Source organism: Synchiropus splendidus, chromosome 11 (genome assembly GCF_027744825.2).
Source record: "Synchiropus splendidus isolate RoL2022-P1 chromosome 11, RoL_Sspl_1.0, whole genome shotgun sequence".
Classification (NCBI taxonomy): Eukaryota; Metazoa; Chordata; class Actinopteri; order Syngnathiformes; family Callionymidae; genus Synchiropus; species Synchiropus splendidus.
The window spans coordinates 7,441,496-7,467,352 of NC_071344.1; the positions used below are offsets into that span (position 1 = coordinate 7,441,496).

At 42.8% G+C, this 25,857-nt stretch overlaps 2 protein-coding genes across 2 annotated transcripts; one reads left to right on the forward strand and one right to left on the reverse strand.

Annotated features, from left to right (window-relative positions):
* Positions 1–2,731: 2,731 nt before the first annotated feature.
* On the reverse strand, positions 2,732–7,378 carry zic6 (zic family member 6). The gene is made up of 2 exons (XM_053879651.1): positions 6,080–7,378; positions 2,732–4,457 (listed from the first exon to the last, which is right to left on the reverse strand). Exons 1-2 carry the CDS (start codon positions 6,906–6,908, stop codon positions 3,892–3,894), a joined length of 1,395 nt encoding a protein of 464 aa, XP_053735626.1. The 5' UTR covers positions 6,909–7,378; the 3' UTR covers positions 2,732–3,891.
* A 6,611-nt stretch (positions 7,379–13,989) lies between these two features.
* Positions 13,990–18,563, forward strand: zic3 (zic family member 3 heterotaxy 1 (odd-paired homolog, Drosophila)). The gene is made up of 3 exons (XM_053879652.1): positions 13,990–15,260; positions 15,811–15,974; positions 16,170–18,563. Exons 1-3 carry the CDS (start codon positions 14,270–14,272, stop codon positions 16,350–16,352), a joined length of 1,338 nt encoding a protein of 445 aa, XP_053735627.1. The 5' UTR covers positions 13,990–14,269; the 3' UTR covers positions 16,353–18,563.
* The last annotated feature ends 7,294 nt before the right edge of the window (positions 18,564–25,857 follow it).

Here is a 25,857-nt window from a genome sequence, read left to right on the forward strand (position 1 = left end):
AACAAAGGATTAGCATCTAGCATCAGTAAGTAGCTTAATCTTGATGAGATAATAATATCCTACAGTAGTTCATAATGGGCTTGCAGTCGAGCATAAGCAGCTTTTCCATCTTTTTATAGTTTCAATTACAGTAAAACCAACACAAAGTTGAGGTTTCACCACTCATCATATAGCAGTTAAGCTAACAATGAGTCTGCGTATTTGCTTCCTACTGGCCAGTTTGGATAATGGAATAGCCACAAAATGGGCGTATACTTATTAAACAAATACAAATGTGTAAAAGTGTTCTTTTACTTCGCGGTAAAGCCTTGCATAAAACCAAGTAGCACGTAGCTTATAGCCTTGTCCAGAGACGACCCACGATATCGACAGATATCGCAGTACTTAGAGCACAATTAACGCTAGTTAGCATACAGTCTGACTTGTAAGAAAAAGATCGTAAATTACTCATCCCACATGATCTAAAAAGTAGTCCGGACGTGACCAAAGAAAGCCGTGATGGTTCACAGTGAACAACTAATGGTGGTCATAATAAACCAGTGCAGTCTGGGGATGCAATTCTGAGATCGTAATGGGCAGTTTACCGAAAATAACTGCGACTATGAGGCTTGTTGGTGTGTGCGGGAGAATCTGGAGGACATCTACTTACCATGGAACCACACTGGTGGAGATTAGGGGGCCGTCCTGATGGAGCCATGGAGGGTGAAGATAGCCAGAAGCTGCAGGGATACACATGGCTGAGACAGAGGAACAAGAGGACCTGGCATAAAAGGGGAGGGGGCACAGAGGGGTGGATGAAAAGAATGCAAGTTGTGGAGCCACGGCGTCAGTCGCTTGATCTGGGGAGAAAGCCCCAATTATTCAAAGGACTTGGTCAGTGTTACCTTCAGTCGGTCGGCGGTGGCGTCACCTGCCTTCCCCGACCCCAGAGGAGGGTTGACGCTTCATCGTGAGATGTCATGCACAGTTATGATGACGCCAAAGAGCAGAGAAGTGGTTTGACAAAGCAGCCCACCCCCTGACTCCCAGCTGGCTCCCGACCCAAGCATGGCAAAGGAGCGACCCGGGAGAGCAAGATGGCAACTCAAAAGGTGAAATGTCTTTATTTACATTAAATTGATTCACTCCTCCTGCCCCAAAATGGCGCCCGTCTCTTGTTGCTAGGCAGAGAGCGCGAGCGTAAAGATGGCGGTCGCCAAGTGGCAAACTGGGAGGCGAAGGTCTAATCACTTTTGATTACTGGTAGGAAGGGCGTGGCAGGGTTCCGTTATTATGGAATATTACCACAGCTTGATATCGACGTACGTTTTGAACAAACCGTCAGCAAAAATTTAGGTTGTGACTCCACGCCGCCTTCGCGCAGCAGAAACAAGCCGTGCTGAGATGATGCTTTTCGGGCACATCTGGTTTGTGTTGAGGAAATTATTCCAGAAAGGAGGTCAGGTGACCAAACAGCAGTGAGGGTGAAAGATGAGCTTTAGAAAACTGGACAAAAAAAACGTAAAGTTTACGGCTCCCCCGGACCTGACTTTTAGAACCTTTTACGTTGCGTGGGTCACACTTCTAATGCTTTAAGTTGTTTACGACTAGTAAACAATCTAAAACTACTCAAGTGGAACACTAGGGAGTTCACCATGCATCTTTGAGAATATTACTCTCCCCACAGAGGCTCTCTCCCGAGCATCATGTGTAACTTTTGAATTCATTATTCTGTTTAAAATATCCAATCCCTCAAGGACAATCGAAATTTGGAGTTTTCGCTTAACTATGACACACCCTGCCTGTCCCTGTTTTCACCGTCAAAGAAGTTTCTGTGTTTGAAACAGCAGCGATATTTGCAGAGGAGGAATCTTCTGCGTGTAATGAAACGTGTCGACACCCATAATGTGCGCCTCTATTAAGGCCTAATGACATGCGCACAAGCAGGTAGAGAGTTTAAAGATGCGCTGCAGGCTCAACTTTAATTACCATGTTCATCCTAAAGTTGACATTTCTGACCTCTATTACCATGGAGCTGCAGCTTAACATGGCGGAGCATTTAGAAGACATAAATCACACAATGTGGATAAATCTTCCACACAGAAGTGAAACATCCCATTAAGCACTTGGTTCCCAGTCATTATTTTCCTTTCACAGATTAAATATTATTGTAACGAAACAGATTTCACCTTTGACTGGAGATAAATCAGGAGAATAAAGAGTGGAATATGAGGTATAATTAAGGTTTTGCACATTTATATCACACATAAAATGGGACTCGTCAATGTTTTATTTGTGTTAAGAATATTTTGGTTTGAAATGAAACAACAGATTGTTGTAATTTATGGCCTCTCCAGCTACCAATTCTTCTTCATTTATATAAATAAAGGGCCATTTCACATTGTTCATCAAGCATTTTCTGTGCTTTAAACAGACTTTTCATTTAATTATAGGGCTGAACAATGATTTCCTCCTGTGAGTTTCAGTAAATGCTGGTTACATTTATTAAACATGGGCAATCAATGTTGTCGTATACTGCTCACATTCTGCTTACAGATGAACTATGGAGGGAGAGATTTTCTTTGTCATGGGCAGGTCATTATTATTATGATTTGGAAAACAATATATTTGTGTTCTCTTGAAAGTAAGAACGAACCACAACCACCTGAGGGCCAAACAGTAAATAAAAAATATTTATATATTCAAGTAATAGTGGAGCAGACAAACAGCTTAAACGTGATGAGATAAATACGGTATCCTTTAATTTTTACGAATAAATAAACCATACAAACAGGAATTTAAAAACACGTGAATGAAAACAGAGTGGGCTCGCATCTTTCAGGAGACTGGCGAATACATTTTTTTGTATGGAATGAGATTTTTAGGGTAAAAACTGACTTCTAATAAAAAAGTAAAAACAGTATTTTGCGATATGATGACGAATAGATGTGTGACTGTCGTTTTTACTACGGAAAATGGGAGTAAATTGTGTTAGTGTTGTGCAACGGAAGCGATTCAAATAACTCAGGAGCAAAGGGGCGGGTAAGAGGGAAAAATAGGACTGACATTGGAACCATTTAAAATAAAAAAAAGCCATTTAACTCTCTGTTTATTTGTTGAAATAACGATTCTCGTCTGCTTCCACCCATGAAGCGCGCGTCAGTCGCGCTGGACTCTTCATGAATGAACCTCAGGTGAAAGTCTTTATCTTCCAGCTTTAGCCGCAGACGCGCGTGCGCCGCACCGGGAGCGCGCACCCACGGATCAGGTAGATTTCTCTGGACTGCGCTGTCAGTCAAACTCCTAATCCCAGCCAAACGCGGCCTGGCCGGTCACGTGACGCGCTTCTTCCAACCCCGGCTGCGCACCGTGGCAAAGCAAACAAATACGGAGTTCACCGGGTGATTTGACTTCACACCAAACGGCGGATGAAAGAGAATATAGACACTTTAATAAAATATAAAATACATAATTAATCATACAGAAGGCATATGTACAGTGGCGCTCTATGCTAATGAAAGACTTTTAATAGTAACACTGGATAGTGCTCACGCTGCTTTCTGCACAGATGTGAGAAATACAGATATAACGCAAACAAGACTGGCTCATAAAAACGGAGTTTAGTCAGGGGAGTGTTGGGGTTTCTAAGCCTCGCAGTGGTTTCATTAGGCAAAACTGCTCTAGGCCCACATATACTTATAAGGTCCATCAGTAGATCCGAGTTAGCTTTATATTTCATCTGACAGTGCGGCGGTGAAGTGTACATTCAAAAGAGGGCTACATTCAAAACAAAAGGTCGTCCACCTAAAACCAAATGCATAAGAAGCGTCACTGGCAACTAAACAGTTCAGCACACAGGTACAGGCTAAAAGGGTGAACGCCCAGGTCCGGGTTTTGCGGGCCACCAGGGACTCAGAGGATGTTGTTACATTGCTTTGGCGGGTAGGAGTCCACGCCACTGTGGCATGTGTACCATCCGTTCACGATGCTTTTCTGAAAAGGGGAAGTGGAGTGGAAGGTCCTGGAGCTTTGGACTAAAGGGGGACCAGTCTGAGCGCAAGTGTACTGGGAGGGCTGCGACCTGTAGCCGCCTCTCTGCAGCACCAAAGGCTCCATGAGAGGTTGTGACCTGTGCGTCGCGAAGTCCAAACTGTTGTCAAGTGAGTGATGGAAACGTGACCTGTGGGTCGACTCGTCTCGCCTCTCCGGGGACAAGGGCAGAGTGTCCGAGGGCGGATGAGCGTGTCTGATCGGGGATTGATCCGGACGGGTCTCTGCCGCGCTGGGGCCGTTTTTGTCGCAGTGGAGCTTCATGTGTTTGCGCAGAGAGCTCGGGTGCGTGTAGCACTTGTCACAGCCTCTGACTTTGCACATGTAGGGCTTGTCGCTGGAGTGAACGTGGGAGTGTTTCTTTCTGTCGCTGCTGTTCGCGAATCGCCGGTTGCAGCCCTCGAACTCACATTTGAAGGGTTTTTCACCTGAAAACGAGCAGAAAAAAATCGTGAGGCGCATGCGTAAAGAGCCAGCGTTTCATTTTTGTCTGAACTGGAATGTGGAGCAACATATTACAAAGGAGGATACAATAAAATAAGAGAAAACAACCTCAGTTCTCCGCTCATGTACGTCCATTATAACATTGAAAAGGAGAAGTGAATCTTAAATATGCCTCCATGTGATGAATTGCTGCCATGAAAGACGGATATCGGACTCATTGAACAAGAAGACCCAAAAGAAAGACGCCACAGCTGGTAATAAACGAGCCAATTTAACCGTTGCATTTCAATAGGGCAGCTTTTCCTATTGATATTATGCAGTGCGACATGACTCATAAAAAAATATTATTAATAATCTACCACCATTTTGCAGCCACAAACCAGGGCACATAAATCAAAGAAAGACGCCGGTGATTTGCTTTCCTTATGTCTGACACCATTTTATTTTTCATTTATGAAACGGATTAATTTCACCTTGTCAGAAACGAGGGGATCAAATCATAAATAAAGCCTGAAAAGCGAACGATTAAACGGACAATGACGGTCTACAAACGCAATGAACCTAATCACATGATTGCTGGAAAAAGAAAAAGGCCTTAAATATTGAATCTGACACCACGGGCCCTCATTCGTTGAACATAAATCATTTTTTGTTTACATGCGCGATCATTGGTTCATGCGCCCCCCTGCATCACTGCATCACGAGTGTAGAAAATGCTGTGCCAGCGTGGTGAGATCAGCCCCTGGGAGGCCCACGCAGCGTAACGGCCACGTCACAGCTCTCCGGTGTCCCGGGATTTATTTAATAATTTCACTGAATGAGGTAAGAGGGGCACCACAGCAGCAGACGCTCTCACACACCCACCGCACTCTCACTGCCTTCACATGTGGCCACTGACATCAACTCACATCACAGCACAAACGGCGGATTATATTTAATCACAACGAAGGGCCCCAAAAAATATGATTTTTGTCTCACTGCATTTGCCATTTGGAACATTGACTTAGACGTTTTCGATTAGATCAATGAACACGGAGATACAAAAACGATTTAATTAAGAAAGTTATCGGCTGCTTTATGATTATCATATGTTCAATGTATCCCTTTGTTTGGGTTTTATCCAGCGCAAAAAAAAAAGTTGAACAAAGAAATACTAATAAAAAAAAACATGTTAAATAAATAAATTATTAAAACTAAATGATGATTTAACAAAATAATTATTAACTCATAAAATGTATGTTTTTCCTGTTTAATTTGCGTCTTTTTCTGTTCGTTATAATAATAATAACCATAATAATATATTAATAATAATAATACGCGGTTGGTATATTTATTTTATTAATGAATATTGATTTGATTTGGAATTAATATTTAATTCATTTAGACCTGAGGTCAGCACACATTCCACCTGAGCAACTCTCCGTAACGTTTCTTTTTTTTTTTCCCCAAACATGGCAGCTCGTATCCTTCAGTGCGTCATCGTGTTGTTCTTTCCACTTTTCTTTAAATCACTTTCAGAATAGTTGGGGTGTCTTTTTTAAATATCAAAAAGTGACTAGAGTACGTCTCGCAAACTTCGACGTGGTTCTCGTTCAGATCCACTGACCTGTGTGAGTCCTCTTGTGGATCTTAAGATTCTCTGATCGCGCAAAAACTTTCTCACAGCCGTGGAAGGGGCAAGGAAAAGGCTTCTCCCCCGTGTGGACCCTGACGTGGTTCACCAGCTTGTACTTGGCTTTGAAGGGCTTCCTCTCTCTGCCACAGTTCTCCCAGTGACACACGTACTCGCAGTGCTCAGCTCCGCCGACATGCTCCACTGTCACATGGGTGACAAGTTCATACATGGTACCGAAGGCTCTGGAGCAAGGCATCCTCCCTGCCCCCTCGTCTGGGCCGTCAGTCCACTTGCACACCAGCTTCTGCTTGGAGCATCCTCCTCCTCCTCCTCGCTGGATGTTTAAAGGTTTATACAGACCTAGAAACGTGGGGCTGATCTGTCCATATGGGTGGTGGGTTCGGCTGAGAAGGTCTCCAGGCAGTCCCAGCATCAGATCTCGAGTGGCATCACTGGAGGCCTGCTGGTCCTGGTAGCTGGTGAAAAAAGAGTGGCTCCTGTTGTCCCTGTAGCCTGCAAAGTCTCGGTACCTATGGTGGGTAGATCTTGATCCCAGTGGATCGCTGACTGGTGCCATGATGATGCCCCCAGGGCTGGAAAATCCAGAGTCTGCAAAATTAGAGTGGTCAACATATGCACTGGCCCTCGTCTCGGGATAGTCTCTGAAAGTGTGCGAGGGGCAGAGTTTTAAGGAAGTGCCAGTGGGGAGTCCCATGTGCTCCCCTGCCAAAGGTGGCAGCACCATGCTGGGTTCAGTATTGCTCTCCCCGGGTTTGATGCAGGAGAGAGGGCAGCCACTAAACCTGGAGAGACTGGTCATGCTTCAGTGGGGCAGTTGCTTTGCAAAAATACAAAAAAAAAAAAAAGTCAGGATACACCTCGAGCTGCAGACTCTTTTCCCATGGTGAGGTTTCTGTCATCTGCATGTGAGATTCTTGGCCGTGAACTTCGTGAAAGTCCCGTTCACTTTGCCCTCTTGATTTGTGGCAATAACCGTGGTAGTAAAAATGCTTCGAAACAGGCCATGGTGCAATATAAAAGCACAGCAGGCAAAGAGGCTTTTTAAAAAAAGGGAGCTTTGGGATTGGTTGGAATGCGGCGTGATTGACAGGCGCTGGGTTTGTTTTAAAAGGGACACACAGGAGTTTCACCGCACGACTCCGTTTTTCAAATATCGCGGAGAAAAAGCTTTGAAAAGCGCCGCGATCTTCGCAGATATATTGCTGGAGGCGCCTCCTGCAAGTCTCCTTCTCCAAAACCTCCAACTCTCACCGCGTCAGAGCGCGCAGGGTTAACACGCCGATGGTCTCATGAAAGCGCGAGTCGATAAAGACGAATCTGGTCCAGCGTGTGTGTGTGTGCGCGCGCGTGTGTCCGAGAATACAACGGAATTAAAAAAAAAAAAAAAACTCTTAAAAAAAAAAAAGCTCTAAAGGTGTATATCTTAAACACCGTTTTGTTTTGTTTTTTGTTTTTTTTTTTCTTTCAAAACAGGAATTGCACAGGAATTGCGCCCCTATAATATGTAACCACCTTGCCACTGGTTCAAAGTGACAAGTAAGTTATAGTTCAGCATGAATGAAAAACAATGAAATTGATCATCAGAACTTTTTATGCATAATTCCTAAGTATTGAGCTACGTCAATACTAGACAATAGAAACTGCATCTAATTCCTAGTTAGCAAAGTTAGCATTTAATCTGTTCCATAATGACATTTGTGGTGCATTAATAGGAGAGAAATATATATTTTAACTTGCTAATTCAAATGTTTTACAATTTCCCCTTCGCCTGAAAACATTCTATAGGTGAAAACTATTCAAAACAAAATTAAGTAAAGTGCTGCTTTTCATCTCTCCTCAACATGCATATTTTGTAAAACACATTTTTACATATTGTACTTTGCAAAGTGAATAAATTGCAAGTTTACACTTAGATTTTATCATCCCCACCATTTTTAAATTAGCCCCGCATGTGCTAGCTAGCGGACAAGTAGAACAAAAACCATGCTAGTAAACATGAAGGGAAACCATTAAGGGCTTATGTTTAGCATGAAACCAGCAAATGTGAAGTGGAAGCAAACTCTGGAAGTCTTCTCTTGTATGCTGACAGAACAGCAGGAAGTAAGGACCAGCGGTATCTATTCCTGAGTTACTCTCCAGTGGTGCGTCAGGCTCTTTAAGGGAAGCTGTGCGAGGAAACGTGGCCAGAGAGCGCATAGAGAAATGCTCTATAAAAATGAAAATATATTGAAAATAAATATTTATTTAAATGCAAAATGTAGAGAAACAGAAACATTTCTTGTTTTACAAAAAATATTTGAAAGCACTCCTAGTTTATGTATAGAAATATGGAGGCACATGTGTGACTGTGGGAGTGGCTGCCCGTCTACACATGTGCCCTGCAATAGACTCAACCTATCTCAGGTCTTCAGACGCTCCATCTCTCCCTAAATCCACTTAAACTGAAGAAATAACATTTGACTTTTACTGGTCTGTAGCTGTATTTCTGCGACACTTACAAGCTAAAGAACACGCAAGCAAATTATTGCAGCTTGAGAAACAACTGCAGCGACACATATTTGTGTTTAAAGGTTGAGCTGTGATGCGAAGAGACGTCTAACTGGTTGGAACGCGTTAACAAGTTGTTGACGATGACAGTCTCATTAAGTGAGAGCTGGATCTTACAACCTCAGGACAGAACTGCTTTCAACAGGTATGTGGAGCAGCCCCTTCCCTAATAGATATGGAGGTAGATGTTGCATTTCCCAAAACAGTTTCACCAAGGTTGAAGCGAATCCTGGACATTGAGTTGGTCAGCTTGTGCTAGCTGCTGCAATTCTAGGTCTGTGTGGCATCATCCAAGCATCCAACGTGCACGTGAGAGGGTCACGGTGTGCAGGACCCACACTATCTGTCCTCCAACTGAAAACACACTTCATACATGTATGAAGGCTGCAGCCTCATGACGGATAAATAATACAACAGACTCTCCATCTTGACTTTGAAAGAGAGCATCCCAGACTGATCTCCAGTTTCTTTTCCAGTCTCAGACGACATATGCAGCCAGCTTTTAATGAAACACCATCATCCTCCCTGTAGCTTGCAATCAAATCATAACAAACAAAAAACATGCTTATGATATTCATGCACCACCCTTGCTTTCCAAATAGCACTCAAAAAGACGACCAAGACAAAACATTTAAGTTGAATATTCCATGCACAAGGCGCTCTCCTCGCTGAAATAAGCGCAGCCCGCTTCCTGCAGCTGTTATGTAAAAATGTAAATGATGAAACGTGACAAACGGCATGTGCATAGGCTGCACTGTTCCAGGGGAAGAAAGTTTGTGAGCGAGGGGTGGTGTGAGGACAGCGGCTCTGCATGCTCCTCTGGTGCAGCACATACTTCTCTCCCTCCCTGACATGTTTCCAACTCCATCAAACGCTCTGCGTCCCACCTAGAACGTTCTCTTCCATATCCTCTTATCTTCAGCTTTTATTCAAATCTGCGACAAGTGGCTGGAGAATTTGGGGGCTGAACGATAAACACACACCTAACAACATCTTCATTAGGTCTGAAAATGCTGCTGTGACGTCAGCTAAACCAGAGGGAGGTCGTGGGGGCTCTTCACGTCAAGTGGTCGACAGGACCTGCCCCGGTCTAATTTAGCCGTGATTGTAATGAACGCTGGTGTTTGGTGACCTTTAACCTTCTGTGTTTCCTCAGATGCCTGAAGGTTGAAGGCCAAAACAGCCTGTCAACCATGGCTGTTTGTGTTTTGTTATAGTCGCTCGATATACAAAAATATTGGGTCGAGATTCGCTTTCTTGTATTATAGTTTATAGTTATTTCCATTAGTATTGTAGCTCTCATTAAAATATTGAATATTTTTAAAATTAATTTATATTTAAATGTTGTTTTTTATTTTGGTCTTATTTAGCTTTCCCCTCAAACACACCTCAACATCGCTGCTAAAACGTTGAATATTTTCCATAGTGCCGAATGGTGCCGAATATATTTTTTTAAACTCTTGCTTGTTTTTCGATAAATAAAATAAATATCGCTGTCCGCGGCAATGTGATTTCAGGTGAGGTCTAGCATTGCTGTAGTTTCCGACATTCGCGTAAAAAATAAAAATTGACGGTTGAAAAAGTGATTTTTTTTTTATCATGTTGCACCTAAATTTGTAGAATTCTGTTCAATTGTGAATAATAAGAAAGGAAAAACTAAATTTCCCGCACTTGTCAAAGCCACGTAAGTAATGGCTACAGACACAACATTGCTAACACATTTTAGCATTTTGTCAAGTTCCAACCCCGCAGCTTTGTACAGCCGGTCAGTGTGTGTTGGTTGGCTGACAGGCCGGACAAAAATCCTTCTGACTGTTACATTCAAAATATTCCCCTCTGCAGTCAAAACATTCATTTCAGGGGAAACTCCAGCCATCGACTTGGTCTGTGTCATTTTTGTCAAGTAAATATGTGCCGAGTGAATGGCACTGACTGTTAGCAATGGGGTGGAATTAATAAGAGATTATAACTCCAACTGAAAGTTCAGCCCTCTGCTGGAAAATATTCCTTATCAGAGGAACATTTACTTTCTATAAAACAACAATTAGCGGCGAAGAGGACGAACAAGCGGAGAGATGGTTTCGGTGTTCCAGTGAAGACGTGTTCACGTGTGAGCTTTTATTGTAACAAATGAGTCCTAATGTGCCATACTGAGGGACGGCACTCCACAGCCACCACTCTATAAAATTTAAATGAATTAACAGGTTTTGGGCTGAGTCCATTTGCAGACAGATGCTCCAGTAAATCCACAGCACGAAGTCAATTAGCCGTCTTCATCAGCCTTATGAAGTCAACATAATCAGTCCACTTATCACCCAAACCACCAGCAAAACAATAAAATGTGCTATTTGTCGTGTGTGAATGAACGAGATGGAGCCACTACATCATGGGTGCGTTTACATGGACAGCATGAATCAAACTATTCATCTATTTTTGGGTGTGTTGCAATAACAATGCTGTTTTCGCTTTCGAAATAAAGACACTTCATAGGTGTTTATAATATGTTTCGCAGAACGTATCACGCGAACGTATGCAATTTTATAGCATAGTCTACTGATGGAATATTTTTTACATATATAATATAACTCATAGTAATCATGTGACTCACCCTTCCTTAGCCATACTGGTGGCATGAATCCCAAAATCATATTATTCTCTATAGGTGGAATACACTAGACCTCCACCCTGAAATGGTGTAGCGTCGCATTTCCGAACTACTCAACCCAAGTAAAATCAATAGCGTAATTTTCCTCAAATTAAACATGAAGTACATGGGGAGTACGTGGGTTGGCTTCTGTTTGGAATTCAACTTCCATCTTGTATATTCAAATATTGAAATATGACGTTCACAAAATGTCAAACATTGAAGACGTGAGGAGCGGAAAAAATTGGTCATGTTTTAAATGGTTTTATTCTTTCATCGGACCACAAACCAAACCCAAGATTCACATTTAATCGCTATGCACTAGTGTGTATTTCTATTTGATTCTATTTTCTATTTCTATTTTAAATATTTTTACATTTCTTTTTAACACACAATGCACTCTGCTGAAATTAAATCAAGTAGGATTTTTTTTTTAATAAATGCTTTGTTTATTTCCTTCAAGACTCAATAAAATATTACAAAAACCATCCTGAGTGAAGACCTCATATCTAACGCAAGATATAAATGCGAATTATTTACCATTAAAGTGGAAGGGTTTGCTGTGCTCTTTCCTTCAAAAGCATCCTGGGCCTATACGCTCTTCAGAGACTCTTGTGCGTCTCTATATTATTGCAATATTTTATAGTGTCGCGCATGCTCAGTGCGTCGAAGATTATGCTATAACCAATGGGATATTCCAGCGCACGATGAGGTAATCCCAGCAGAGATAACTGAATAATCAAATTACAAAAATAGCTCACAATGACTCGGACCTTTTGTGACGTCGAAAAACCCCCAAATCGCATTTAAATAATTAATGAGGAAGAAAAGCAGAATGACGCTCTTAAATTCTAGCATTTTTAAAATTAGGAATAATCATTTTATAAGGTAGAAAAAAATGTCAGAGGATATGACAGGAGAGAAAACAGGTTTAGTTCGTTTTCAGATGGACGTTTGACGAGAAAGCCAATGAATTAAACGCTGTCATTTCAGTGAAGAAGCAACTGTTGCTTTACATTTGGCCTCATTTGTATGCGCTGCAGTCAGTCGCTCGCAAACATGTTTTTATAGTACCGTAACGTGTGCACGAATGCGGGCTCACAAGTGGCGCACTTTTTTTTTTTACCAAGGAGGCAATAAAATATGGAGAGAATATAGGAACACTTAACAGGCTACTTGTCACTTGTGAGGGATCAAAAAGGTCGCCATAAATCTCACGCTGCAAAACTGCAAAGCAAACTTGTGTGCGCGTGTGTGCGCGTGTGCGTGACTGCGTGTGTATGTTTATCTGAGTGTGTGTGACAGAGGGAGAGAGAGAGAGAGAGAGACGGAGAGAGAAAGAGTGTGCGTAAAGTGAGAATGCGCGCGCGCGTGTGGCCGTAAGGAGAGTAAACTGTGTGCGTGCGTGTTTGGGAGAGAGAAAGAGAGAGAGAGAGCGCGAGTAAGCGAGGGAGAAGCAGGGATCTCAGTCGATGCTGCGTCTAGTCGTTGAGTTTGCGTATAAAAAGGCGCAATAAAAACACCACGTTTACCGACATCAAAGCAGCGGTCCGGAGTAGAAGGGGTGAAATATTAGATTTAAGAACCCAAACGACCAACACACACCATCATCATCATCTTCCTCGCGGGCCCTAAAAGTGTTACAACAAGAAGATAGATGAGGAAACTTACCTAACTCGTGGATGAAGGTGAATGAGCAATGAGTTTGGATGAAGGCGAAACTAGACTGACTTGATTTTTTTTCTCCCCTTGTCCAGCGCTCCTAAAATAAAGAATGTGAGCTCCTTTCTTGGGACAGATTGAGAGAGAGAGGAGGGGGAGACCATGTGAATGGCTTGCAGTTAAAAAGCGCCGCTTGAAGCACTCAGCGCGTCTCTGAACTTGATCAGATTGTATGTGTCCTGCAGCGAGTCAGCGGCAGCTCCTGTGAAACTTGCTCAATGGCACGGGTTTTTTGGAGGAAGAAAAAAAAAATCTCAGGATATTACAATTACTGCCATCTTTCTTTCTGTCCTTTATCCCATCGTCTTACACCCTATAGAGCTTTTGCAGAGAGTAGAGGGGAAAGGAAAAAAAAATACCCCCCTCTTCTTTCAGTCGGCTGGAAGAAAGCCACATTTTGGGAAATGTGCCAAAATTATTCAAGATTTTTGGGAGGATAATGGAAATGGAGAGCGTGTTAGATAGATAGATAGATAGATAGATAGATAGATAGATAGATAGATAGATAGATAGATAGATAGATAGATAGATAGATAGATAGATAGATAGATAGATAGATAGATGGATAGATAGATAGATAGATTTTTATTGAATAAAAACAAGTCTTGATTTTTGTTTTGCAATACTTTATACGACGCGTCACAAGTGTTCGGGAGTTTTCTGGGCTGTAAAAGACCCACGTTTCATGACGTGCGTGCATGTGTGGCTCCGGGCGTGTGCGCGCGCGGGCACGTGGATGTATATGTGTATGATCCGAGGTCCCCATATACCTGCAAAAAAAAAAAAAGAAGCAGCCCACTAGAGCCAATCGAACGGACCTGAACGAGACGACCTGCCATCTTCAATCGCAAACCTTGCCAATCACCCGAAATCTAGCCAATTAACACGCAGCGTCCGAGTCACGTGTCAGGCGGGTAGCTGCGCGCCGATTGGCTCCCGTAGCTCTGCCTCCCGAGTTCATTTATGTTCTGGGAGTGAGTGATTGACTTTATCAGTCCAAGGACATCATCCGCCTGGAAAGGGGGGGAAGTTTGATCCTCTTTCTCACGGATCGCAGTCGCCGGGAGTCTATTCGCTCCCCAACACTTTCCGCCCAGGATTTTTCTCCCCGTCTTGGCTGATTTTTTTTTATTTTTTTTATTTTTTCTCGCCTGGCGAATCTCGGCGCGGCGGCAGCAGCTTGCGCGTCCCGCTAAACTGGATTTTAAATTCATTTCTTGTGTTGGTCTTGGCTCCTAAGTTTGCTCATGACTATGCTTCTTGATAGCGGTCCGCAGTTTGCATCGTTAGGAGTGGGGGGCTTCGGGACGCCGCGGCATCACGATCTCGGGAACCGAGACCCGAGTCTCGGACTGAACCCCTTCAGCGACTCTTCCCACTCCGCGGCGTTCAAAATCAGCCCGGTGACGCACGACATCGCCTCCAGCCAGACGTCTGCGTTCACCCCGCAAGCTGGTGGATATGCAGCCGCCCTGGGACACTCTCATGGCGGGCAGGTGGGCTCCTACGGAGGGGGAGCGTTCAACTCGACGCGGGACTTTCTCTTCCGGAACCGGGGTGTTGGAGAGTCCACGGCACCGAGCGCGCAGCATGGGATCTTTGCAGCGTCGGCGGGGAGCCTCCACGGGCCGCCAGGAATCGCAGACAACCCGGGACATCTGTTGTTTCCAGGACTTCACGACCAGGGGGTGAGCCACACATCCCCGAGTGGACATGTGGTCAACAGCCAAATGCATCTCGGCTTGCGCGGGGACATTTTCGGGAGACCTGACCCGTATCGTCCGGTTGCAAGCCCGCGGACGGACCCCTACGGAGCCCAGCTCCACAACTACAACCACCCCATTAACATGAACATGGGCATGAATGTGCCCACACACCACGGTCCGGGGGCGTTTTTCAGATACATGAGGCAGCCGATTAAGCAAGAATTGTCCTGCAAATGGATAGACGAGACCCAGATGAACAGACCCAAAAAGACTTGCGACAGGACTTTCAGCACCATGCATGAGATGGTCACTCATGTGTCCATGGAGCACGTCGGCGGCCCGGAGCAGAGCAACCACATCTGCTTCTGGGAGGACTGTCCGAGGGAAGGCAAATCGTTTAAGGCCAAGTACAAACTGGTCAACCACATTCGGGTGCACACGGGGGAGAAGCCTTTCCCCTGTCCGTTCCCTGGATGTGGCAAAATATTCGCCAGGTCGGAGAATTTGAAAATCCACAAAAGAACACATACAGGTAGGCACCAGAGCAACAAGATCCGCGGTATAGTGTTGTTGTTGTTGTTGCACAGAAACCCGCTGCTTTGATCCAAACTAGCAGCTTTTACGCACTGTCTAGAACTTTGCTCTATTTCTCTCTTAAACTCTCCCCAACTCCGTTGCTGCTCCACTTCTCAGTGAGGGGTTGTGTAATATACTGCAAGAGTCTGCTCTTCGGGAAGACAGAGGATGCACGTTCAGGGATTTATGGAGTCAGTTTGGGGAGATTTGTATTGTTTTGCGCCAGGCTATTGTGCCCTGTTGATTCAGTGTTTACTATGCGAGCAGGGCAGTAGTAGGCCTCTTGAATAAATAAAGCCTGACAGGGCAGAGTGGGGTGGTGAGGCTGCATCCTTCAGAATGTAGGTTACACAGTTATATAAAAAAATGTTGCAGACAATTTCAGTCTCCGGTGTCGTCTGGGCCACGAGTGAGAGCTTGTTTTGGTGATGAGGTGCTTCTAGGACGCAGCGGTTATGCAGCGTTTGGCGGCGTGAGCGTGTGTTTACGTGTGTTTAATCTTGCAGGTGAAAAGCCGTTTAAGTGTGAATTTGACGGCTGCGACAGACGCTTCGCCAACAGCAGCGACAGGAAAAAGCACATGCATGTGCACACGTCCGACAAGCCGTACATCTGCAAAGTGTGCGACAAGTCTTACACACACCCCAGTTCTCTCAGGAAACACATGAAGGTAATGAAACACACTGACACACAAAACTACCCGCACACTTATTTGACAAGTAAAAAAAAAAACTTGAGGTGGCGGGGAGATTTGGGGGATCATCACGTGCGTGTTTAAACCAATTCAGCTTTGTTATTTTGTTGTTGAAAGCACGTATGATGTACATTGTTTTAGGTGCCTAACCTCTCTTTGCGTTTTGCGCAGGTACATGAGACTCAAGGATCTGAATCGTCCCCAGCAGCAAGTTCTGGATACGAGTCGTCCACGCCACCGGTTCTGGTTTCAGCCACGACCGACGACCCGACAAAAACACCCCCGTCTGCCGTACAAAACCAGTCCGGGCACAGCGAAGGACTTGCGCCCAACTTTAACGAATGGTACGTTTGAAGACCGAAGACTCGTCTGGACCACAGGATGAAAAAAAAAAAACTTTAAAAAAGAAGAACTATTCCTGATCACATCCAACACACACACACACCCACCCACACACGCTCACACACACACGGAGAGAGAGAGATGGGACTGGAACCAACAGTCGAAGATGAGAGCAAAAGCCAGCACAACGCAGGCCAAGTCCGTTCTCAGGATCACAATTGACTTTTATTCCGACATTTAAAATAAAAGGAATTAAATAAATACAAATAAATCAGAAATAAATAACCATTTCTCGATATAAAAACATGTTTTGTTTTTCTTTTCTTTTCATTTTTTATATATATTTCAGGAAGAGAAAATGGTTTATTTTCATTTTATCGTATTTTCTCAAGACTTTTATTTAACAAAAAAACGAATAAAAATGAAGCTAAAAAAATATTATTTCACGGTGTTTTATATCGGGTGACGCGCTGGGGTGTCCAGCTCAAATTGATTGTTGGAACTTAAAAAAAAAAAAAGACAGTCTTAAGAAACGTGCCAAAGTCTTTGTCATGAACTTGAACACAGTAAAAACAACATCATAAATAAATATTATACTTGTGAATGTATTTTTTCCTTGTTTGATGGGGTCGAATCTGTTGTCAACGTCCGTTTTTTCAGGTGGAGACATGTGGTGATTAGGTTACGATTGTTACCGTTAAATATAACGTTGCCTTTTGTTAATACCGCTGTAAATACATATCCATGATGCCATATTTATCAATTTGTAATTTAATTATGGGTATAAGTTCTGAAAATGATATTTATGGAAATGTTTTCTAACAAGAACTGTATAGTTTTTCCTTTATCTTTTTTTATTATTATTATTTTATTTTGGTCATAACCAGTTTAACAATGAACAAATGAAGTCTAAAGCTCCAACATGGCGATTGTACCCTTTTTTGTCTTTTTAACCAATAGGCCTACATGTGTCTTATTTGGACTGAAGAAATCATCTATATGAATATTATGGATTTGTCTATATATAATGCAGATATTTCCATCACCTTTTCTGTTTCCTTTATAAGACCTATGACATGTAAATCATCGACTTTGTAGGAACTGAGCTCAAGCTATAAATCGATTCTGTTGATATCTTTATTTTTGGTTAAAGCTAAACCTTTTGTGTATTTTTACTTATATAGAATCAGAAATAGATGTCAATTCGTAGCCTAAACTCAGTATTGGAGGACAAAAAACATCACTTTGTTGCACTCTTTGAGGTCTTAGATGAGTGTGTGGAGGTCATGATTTCCAAAAATCCAGATGACAGTATTTTTTATTTTATTTGAATTTTTTTTTCAGTATTGGAAATCCGGGTCCAGCGCCCAAAATATATCTTTATAGTTCCAGCAATGTCTTTGTGCAAGTATGTTTAAATGTGTGCATCGGCAACAATGGAACTGTCAACAACACAGTATCTTCAAAAATAAAAAAAAGTTTTTTTTGTCTGTCAGCTTGCATTGTTTTAAATGTAATTCTTCTGTGAAACTAAAGCGTGTTCTTTGTTGTGGTGTTGCATATAGAGCAGTTTGATTACACATTTGCTTGTTTTGTGTGAAAACCTTGTCAAGATGGCTTTTTTTCTTTATGTTTTTCAGAAATCTAGTGAAAGAAATTTTAGATCTATGTGGGACAAACGTGGTTAGTAGCTCTAAGCTCAGTGGCAAAAAGAGTTAAAGCGTTGCATTGTAACCTATTCTCAGAAATTAAATATTATGCAGACACAAAGTATATTGTACTCATATGAGAACAATTTCTGACCACCAGCACTACTTAAAAAAAAACAAAATGTACAAAAAAGTGGTACCTCGTGACGATGATATATGAAATAAGTTTATTTAAATAATTTAAGGAATATATGTTTTATATGCTATTTTCTATACCTTAATTTAAAATAACTACTTTTTTCTTATTCCTACCTTTCTGCCCCGCTGTCAAAGAGGTCAGGTGTTGAAAAAAAACCAATATCTGGTGTACAAATCCAGACAGAATGTGATGTTGTAACACTTTCTGAGAGATATGGGTCACGCTACGAGTTATTCCTGAAGAGCAAAACTGTTTTACTGATGAACTGTGTCACTGTGCCACACTGAGGCAAACCATGTTACAGCAGCAGGCCTATGCGTAAAAGCCTATCCAGAGGCGAAGAAATAAAAGCCTCACTGTTCTTTTTTTAGGCTACTGTTTGTTGGTTGATTTGTTTTTACCAACTATTTATGACGAAATGTGAACGGAAATTTTGACTGAAATTAAAAAAGATCATTCTGAAAAGTGACTTTCAGACTGCAATGTTGATTATTATCTCATCGTTGCATGGCGCAAATCGGTCTCCCAAGTGGCATGAACTTGAACCGTTTGTGCATGTGTCACGCAGTGTGTGTCACTCCCCAAAGGTTCGTTGCTGCTGTAAGAAAGGGTGTTTCTGTCACCGTATAATGTCGAGCGGCCGTTTCTGCTCTCTGATATTGACGTGCAGACCAGACGACGGGCAACTCAGGACACTGTGAGACCGTGAAAGTGGAGAGGGGACGCGGTGCCAAACGTGGCGCTGCCGGCGATTCTAACAAGGACCCGCTTCCTTTAAAAAAACACTATCAAAGGACGGACGGATCCTCGCTTAAACACTCAGAAGCACCGCTAAGACGAGCCGAATCACAACAACGCGAAGCATGTGCGCTGTAGCCACAACGTTGTTTACGTGCAGAGATGGAGGTCAAGTCTGCGACAGAGCAGATATTTTGCAGCTCTTTGATCGGCCACAGCCATGACGCGTGGACGCCGATCACATTCAGAAACTCTTAGCAGACACTCAGAACATGCATTCCCCCGTTTTTATTTTTGCGTTTTTCTTGCGCAGGCGCTCCATTTACTTTGATTTTGTTCCATTTTACCAGCCCCCCCCCCGCACCCCTCACACCGCCCCCTCCTCCCCTCTCTGCCCGGCTTGTCTAGTCGCACATTTGAAGTTCCTCCTCTCAGACACCGTGACGTCAAACATCCCAGAGACCCCCTTTTTCTGTCAAGCACACATGCAATATGCAGGTTTTTTTTTACGCATCCAGTGATGCATCAAAACGCTGGAAGGTGCATGCGCTCTAACCCGAGGTGGAATCCATTTGAAATTGATACTAATTTGTGCATTTCGGCTTTTTATGGAAGCACCAGCACACGCCAGAGGAGCCGCGATTTTACTGCGTTGCCTTCTGCGCCAAATGTATCCATTGAAATGAGAAGGAGCCGGATTTGGTTCAATAAATAAATAAATAAAAATGGAAGTGGAGCGGGATGCAGTGCACTGTCATCACCAGTTTCACAGGTCCAGTCGTGTTTTTAACCCCTGACCGTCTTCATTTAACCCTTTCCTAGAGCCATCCACACTTGTGTGGAGGGAAACAACACTGAGCTTCTGGACCCAACACCAGCCTGTTTTTGAACCGCTCAAATACTGTAACACGTGGGGTATTATGGACTGTTCACAGAAACGTTCATTCAGCATGATTCAGACACGATACACCCCTAAAAAAAGTCACATTCCATCCACTTATATTGCAGTGAGCAAAATACATTTAACCTAAACTAATGGGACTGCTGCCTGCTATTAAACATGGCTGACACATAACAGCAGATTTGAAGCAGTTTGAAGCAGAATATTTGGAAAATATTAACCATAAAATGAGAGAGTAATTACATGTAAATACAGGTGCTGCGTACAGACTCAAGAGAATAGTGGTGATCATCTATGAAAATACTTCTCCCTCGGCCACTATCACATCAAGTACGACTTGTACTGAAACATTCAGAACGAAACATTGAAACATATATTCTATGACAAATCTCAAATTAGCCCACACTGCAGTTTCTATAATGAGACTGCAATATTTAAAGTTTAAATAAGGCTCAGAAAGCGAGGTGTGCAAATCAAAACCAAAGTTTGTCGACAACAGCTGGCTCCGATTTGCATAAATGCACAATTATCTATAGATTTGTGTATCGGGGCAGCCGACCCCGATGATGGCAGCTGACTGTTGGCAGCTGCCTATAATCTCTGTCTGCCTATAGAGTCGGCTTGTATCTGGAGGAGAAAGGGAGCAAAGGGGGTGTGGGGAGTAGTAGGAGGAAGAGGAGGGAGAGGAGGAGGAGGAAGAGGGGGAGGAGGGAGTGTACTCCACAGCTAAGGAAGAAAAAAGAAGTTGGAGTGCAGCTTGTGCCTGTCACTGAAGTTTGATATCAGGATGATCGGTCAACCCCCACTCAGCCCAGTTACAATACAGTTACTCCAGTTATCTGCTGGCAGAGCGGAAGAGTGAGCTGTAAGAGGATAAAGCGTCACAAGCAGGTCCCCGACGCCTTTTGTCACGCAACTCATGGCTGACTCCGAATAAAGCTGCTGGCTAATTTGTCACCCAATAAATAATGATGACTGGATGATGCACGGCAACAACCTCAGCGCCCAATGAAAACCAGATTTGCTTCATTTCAGCTGACGCTGTTTGAAGTGATGCTTTGCCCCAAAGGCGCCACGGCAATTTCAACTGCTGAAATGCTCTAATGTGGGACTAAAACTATCTATCTCTTTGTCTTTGTATCATCCATCCATTCATTTATCCATTCATCCATCCATCCATTTATCATTCATCCATCCATCCATTTATCCATTCATCCATCCATCCATTTATCATTCGTCAATCCATCCATTTATCATTTGTCAATCCATCCATCAATCCATCCATCCATTTATCCATTCATTCATCTATCATTTATCCATTCCTCCATCCATCCATTTATCCAGTCATCCATCCATCATTTATCCATTCATCCATCCATCCATCCATTTATCCATTCATCCATCCATCCATTTATCATTTGTCAATCCATCCATCAATCCATCCATCCATTTATCCATTCATCCATCTATCATTTATCCATTCAACCATCTATCATTTATCCATTCCTCCATCCATCCATTTATCCAGTCATCCATCCATCATTTATCCATTCATCCATCCATTTATCCATTCATCCATCCATCCATTTATCATTCGTCAATCCATCCATTCATCCATCATCCATCCATCTATCCATCTATCCATCCATCCATCCATTCATCCATCATCCATTCATCCATTCATCCATTCATCCATCCATTTATCATTCATCAATCCATCCATTTGTCCATCATCCATCCATCCACCCTCCATCCATCCATCCAAAACCCATCCACCCATCTATCCCTCATCATCCACCCATCTATCCATCCATCCATCCATCCATCCACCCATCTACCCGTAACTGACTGAGTCATAGTCCCAAGTTAGCATGTTTGCAGCATTTTAAAAGGGAAACAGCCTCTAGTTGTAAAGCCTTATCTTACTTTATCAATTCACTTTCATCCATGCAGCATCAGAAGTTCAGCCTCGACAAAGGCTGTGTGATGCGCGTTCATCTTCTCAAATATCACATGTATTTTTGTTCATCAATGTCATTAACCTGAATATCCCCGCCGCTAACACGCACCGAGACAATCAGATTGATGTGAGGTGGATTTGTAAACATCATAAGCCACAAATGCGCCTTGTGATAATTGCCGAAGATCTGACGCTCATCTAATAATTGCTCACATTTGTGCGGAAGTTGACGCGCGGCGCCCAATTATCGATGCTTATTTCACCTCCAGCAGGGTGTTGAATATGCATTGACAAAGCACCTTATCATCCACAGTGTGTCCTTTTTGTGATGCAAACTGATTGACACAATGTCGCATTGTCTTTGAGTTGAATTATTCCCGCCAAGCCGTAAGGGGGAAGTGAGTGAAAGTGCGCTGGCCTCTGACACAAACAGTTTCTGGAACACCAAATAAATGCAGAGACCAAAAGGTCAGCGGAGAAAAATGCCGGCAATTACGCAGCGTAAAGAGGGAAACGTGCGTCAGAAATGATCCGGTTCACAAACAGATCCCGGTCATGTTGAGGTAGCCTGGGCGTTGGTGGGACGTCCAGCGTTAATTCCTCAACATCTGGCCTGGTGTCAGCGCTTGATGAATTCCTCTATCGGAGCAGACGCCGGAATCCACGCTAATAAGTCCCCGGAGTGAGGACTCACCCAAGCAGATGTTCCCGCAAAGTGCTTTGCTTTTCTCCCCGATACAATTTCAGCACGCTTAAAGCGCCGTAAATGAGCAGTTGACGTGACGTTTTATGGCGAAGGCGAAGCAATAATATCCAGAGAATGCCTTCACCTTCATGAATCATTAGCAGATTAATTCGGCTGTTCGCGATCTTGTCAGGGAGGAAATTTTGATTAAGCGCTCATCACAATAAACTAGCGGGCTTTTTAATAACTATAAACTTGGTCCAGGCTTCCCAAGAAACCCTCACCTCAACCTGAAACAGCCCCCCCTACACCTCCCTCACCCCGAGGGGATGCATGGAAGCCCTCACGTATTCATCACCTTCCAAAATAAAGAGGACAATGATGGCTAATGCCTCCTTTTCTTCACCTAATGAATAGAAAACTGCTGCTTTTCCTTCATGAAACGACTCCTCTCACCTCCCCACACGGAGGAGAGGAAGCTGAATGAGAGACTATACGTCAGATTGAGTTATATAGGTCAGCCCAATTTCGACTTTTGGCCCAGAAATGGTAATGACTGCAAGGAGAGGAGCTGCCGTTGCGTAATATTTGTGCTAGCGTTAATCCGTTATGGATATGCATGAGAGGCGAATGGAGGCATGAATACTAATGCAGCAGAGTGTGCGTGTGAAAAAGCACGCGCAACAGTGTGCGAGTCTGCAAGGAGATCCCTCTTTGGACAGGACTTGGCTTCCTATTCTTCACATCAGAAACCAACAGAAGTCATTTTTACTGACTTCTACTGTTACATCCATACATGTAATATCTATCTATGGCCTGACTCCAGCATATGCCCACGATTTAAGCAGGAATATATTGCATTTCAGAGCTTCAAGTACTGCGATAGTACACACAAATCACAATATAATGAGAAGGTATGGTGACCCAAACATCTTCAGCTCGGCTTAAGGATCAAGAATATTGTTTTCAACATATAATTTGTGAAGTTTTACGATGAGTATCGTGGTGCAAATTGGATAACTGAGTTCAAGATGTCTATGCAGATTTGTTTTGAGTTTGATTTCCATTTGTCTAGTCATTGTTAAGTCGTGGGGACAGCAACTCAAGGAAAGAGGCCCAGACTCATCTCGCCAGATGTCTAGTTCCACCCTGGGACTCTACATCGAAACTGGACTCTCTCGATGCAGCAGTTCCACTCTGAGCCCCTCATGGTCGAACACTTGTGACCTTCACTGAGGAATGTTTATCAAGAAATGGCTCAGCTCTTTCTTTCACCACGACAAAATCATGACCTAAGATGCTGGCTAGATCCAAGCGTCCATCAATTGCCTCCATCTTCCTTCTCTTCTCACCAAGACTGCAAGTATCTTGAGAACTGAATCATCAAATTCCAACTATCTCAGACATTTTCATTGCTCATCTGCAACCTCAAAAACCTAGAGGTATCTGTTAAGTCACAATAAACATTTCTTCTGCATCAGTGTTTCTGTAGATGTCAAGATATGAACAACAAAACAATAAAAAGTTGCGGGATTCCAGACACACACAGCCACTCACACCACCATTTTATCAAATTACACGCCATTTTTTGGACACCAGTTTTTTCACAAGCCAGTGTCTACGATACGGAATTCACAATAAAGTATTAACCGTTGTTCATAAGAAATCAATTCGTCGGTAAACTGAGGACAAAAGTTTTCTAGAAGTACAGATACGACCTCATAAAACTTCACACACTTGATGCAAATATGTCCTCATTGTTTGGCTTTTATTTTTACCCAGTGTTGTTTTTTTTGTCATGCAAAATTATAGGTTGCAATATTTTCCCCATGGATTAACTCAGCGGAGTCCGGGCTTTCTTTTTAATGACTTTTGAGATACAATTTCTTTAATAAACTGCCTTTAATGCGTCTATTTTCTCCTGTTTTTGATATTTATTTAGATACTGTCTGGAATAACCTGGTGAGTTTCCCAACGTGAAATTGTTCTTTTAAATAAAGTTTTGAGTGACTTGTTTTTCTTTGTGAACTTGCTTGTAAAAGTTGAAGTTCCTTTTGAGACTGAAGAAGATATAACTATTCAAGGTGCGTCTATGGATATGGTATTTCTAATCACAATAGTAACATGGATTACTGAACTGCACTTGTGCACCACTGCAAAAAAGCCTTTAAGAATGCAATATAATGTGAATGTAAATATGAAACAGTAACTCAAGTCTTTTTTTTTGGTCACTTTTGTTTCAGTTCTAAGAATTCCTGCACTTATTCTGACCATCCCTTTGTTCTCATTCAGGTCAGGTTTGTTTTGCATTGTGTATGTCAAACAAAAAGATCTTGCGATTGTTTACCTTCTACAAAATACTTAAAGAGCAACTCAAAAATATAACTGTATAAATATATAAAAGAGGAACAGAGCGTCTTTTAAAAATCATGATTGTGTCATTTCTCTCTGACTGAGACTCAGCTCTCTCTCAGACGTGTTGGGAGGAAAAGAGCTGGTTCAAGTGTAGGTGGGTCGTGGGAGACTCACATTCAACAGCCATAATAAAAGTGTTAGACGGAGCAGCAGTTATTTTCCGCTAATCTCTCCTGGGCTATCCCTCCGAGACGCTTGTCCCAAATAGTTTTCTCGCATCTTCAAGCTGGAACTGTTTATCAGTGATCCGGGGTACACAACCACGTTTGGAGGCTGTTTTTTTAAAACCCCTTTTTTGTTGAAATTCTGGCTAAACCTGAGCAAGGCACAACTCCAGTCTACTTGTACTTGTAGTAGAGTTTCAAAATCTTTTGCAATGTTGAATGCTTGGCGACTTAGCAAATGATAAGCGGAGCCTTTAGCGTTATGTTAATACAGTCATTTCAACACTGTGCAGTGGGTTTAGCAGCAACTCCACGCATTCAGTCACAAAAAGAAATGACAAACCGTGGATTGATGGAGAATGTGTTTACCATGAATTTGCATGCAACTTGGTTGAACATAGTGTAAGTCGAGTTGTAGCTTTACAGCTCTTGTTTGACTTGTTGAACTGCATTGACTTTCATGTTTTAAGTGGTGGATCAAAAAATGTAAAAAAGATTTTATATCTGTTCCTAAACTAGTTTTGAATGTTTGCCTCTCGGCTAAAAGTAGGAGTTGAAGTGAACACGTATTTACGTGTTTGTAGCTCTGTAACATCCAGTCAGGAATCTGACGTAACACAATGGTACACAACACGCTCTGGGCTTGTCGTAGGCACTCACTCTTTCGGGACAATAACAGGCCAGTTTGGGGTAAGAAGGAGGAGGAAAAGGGACCGGGTAGGTGGGCTTTGGTGAGCAGAGGGGGATGGAAAAGCCAGGTGCAGCTGGAAATTGGCAGGTGATTGCCAAAGCGACCTCATGCCAGG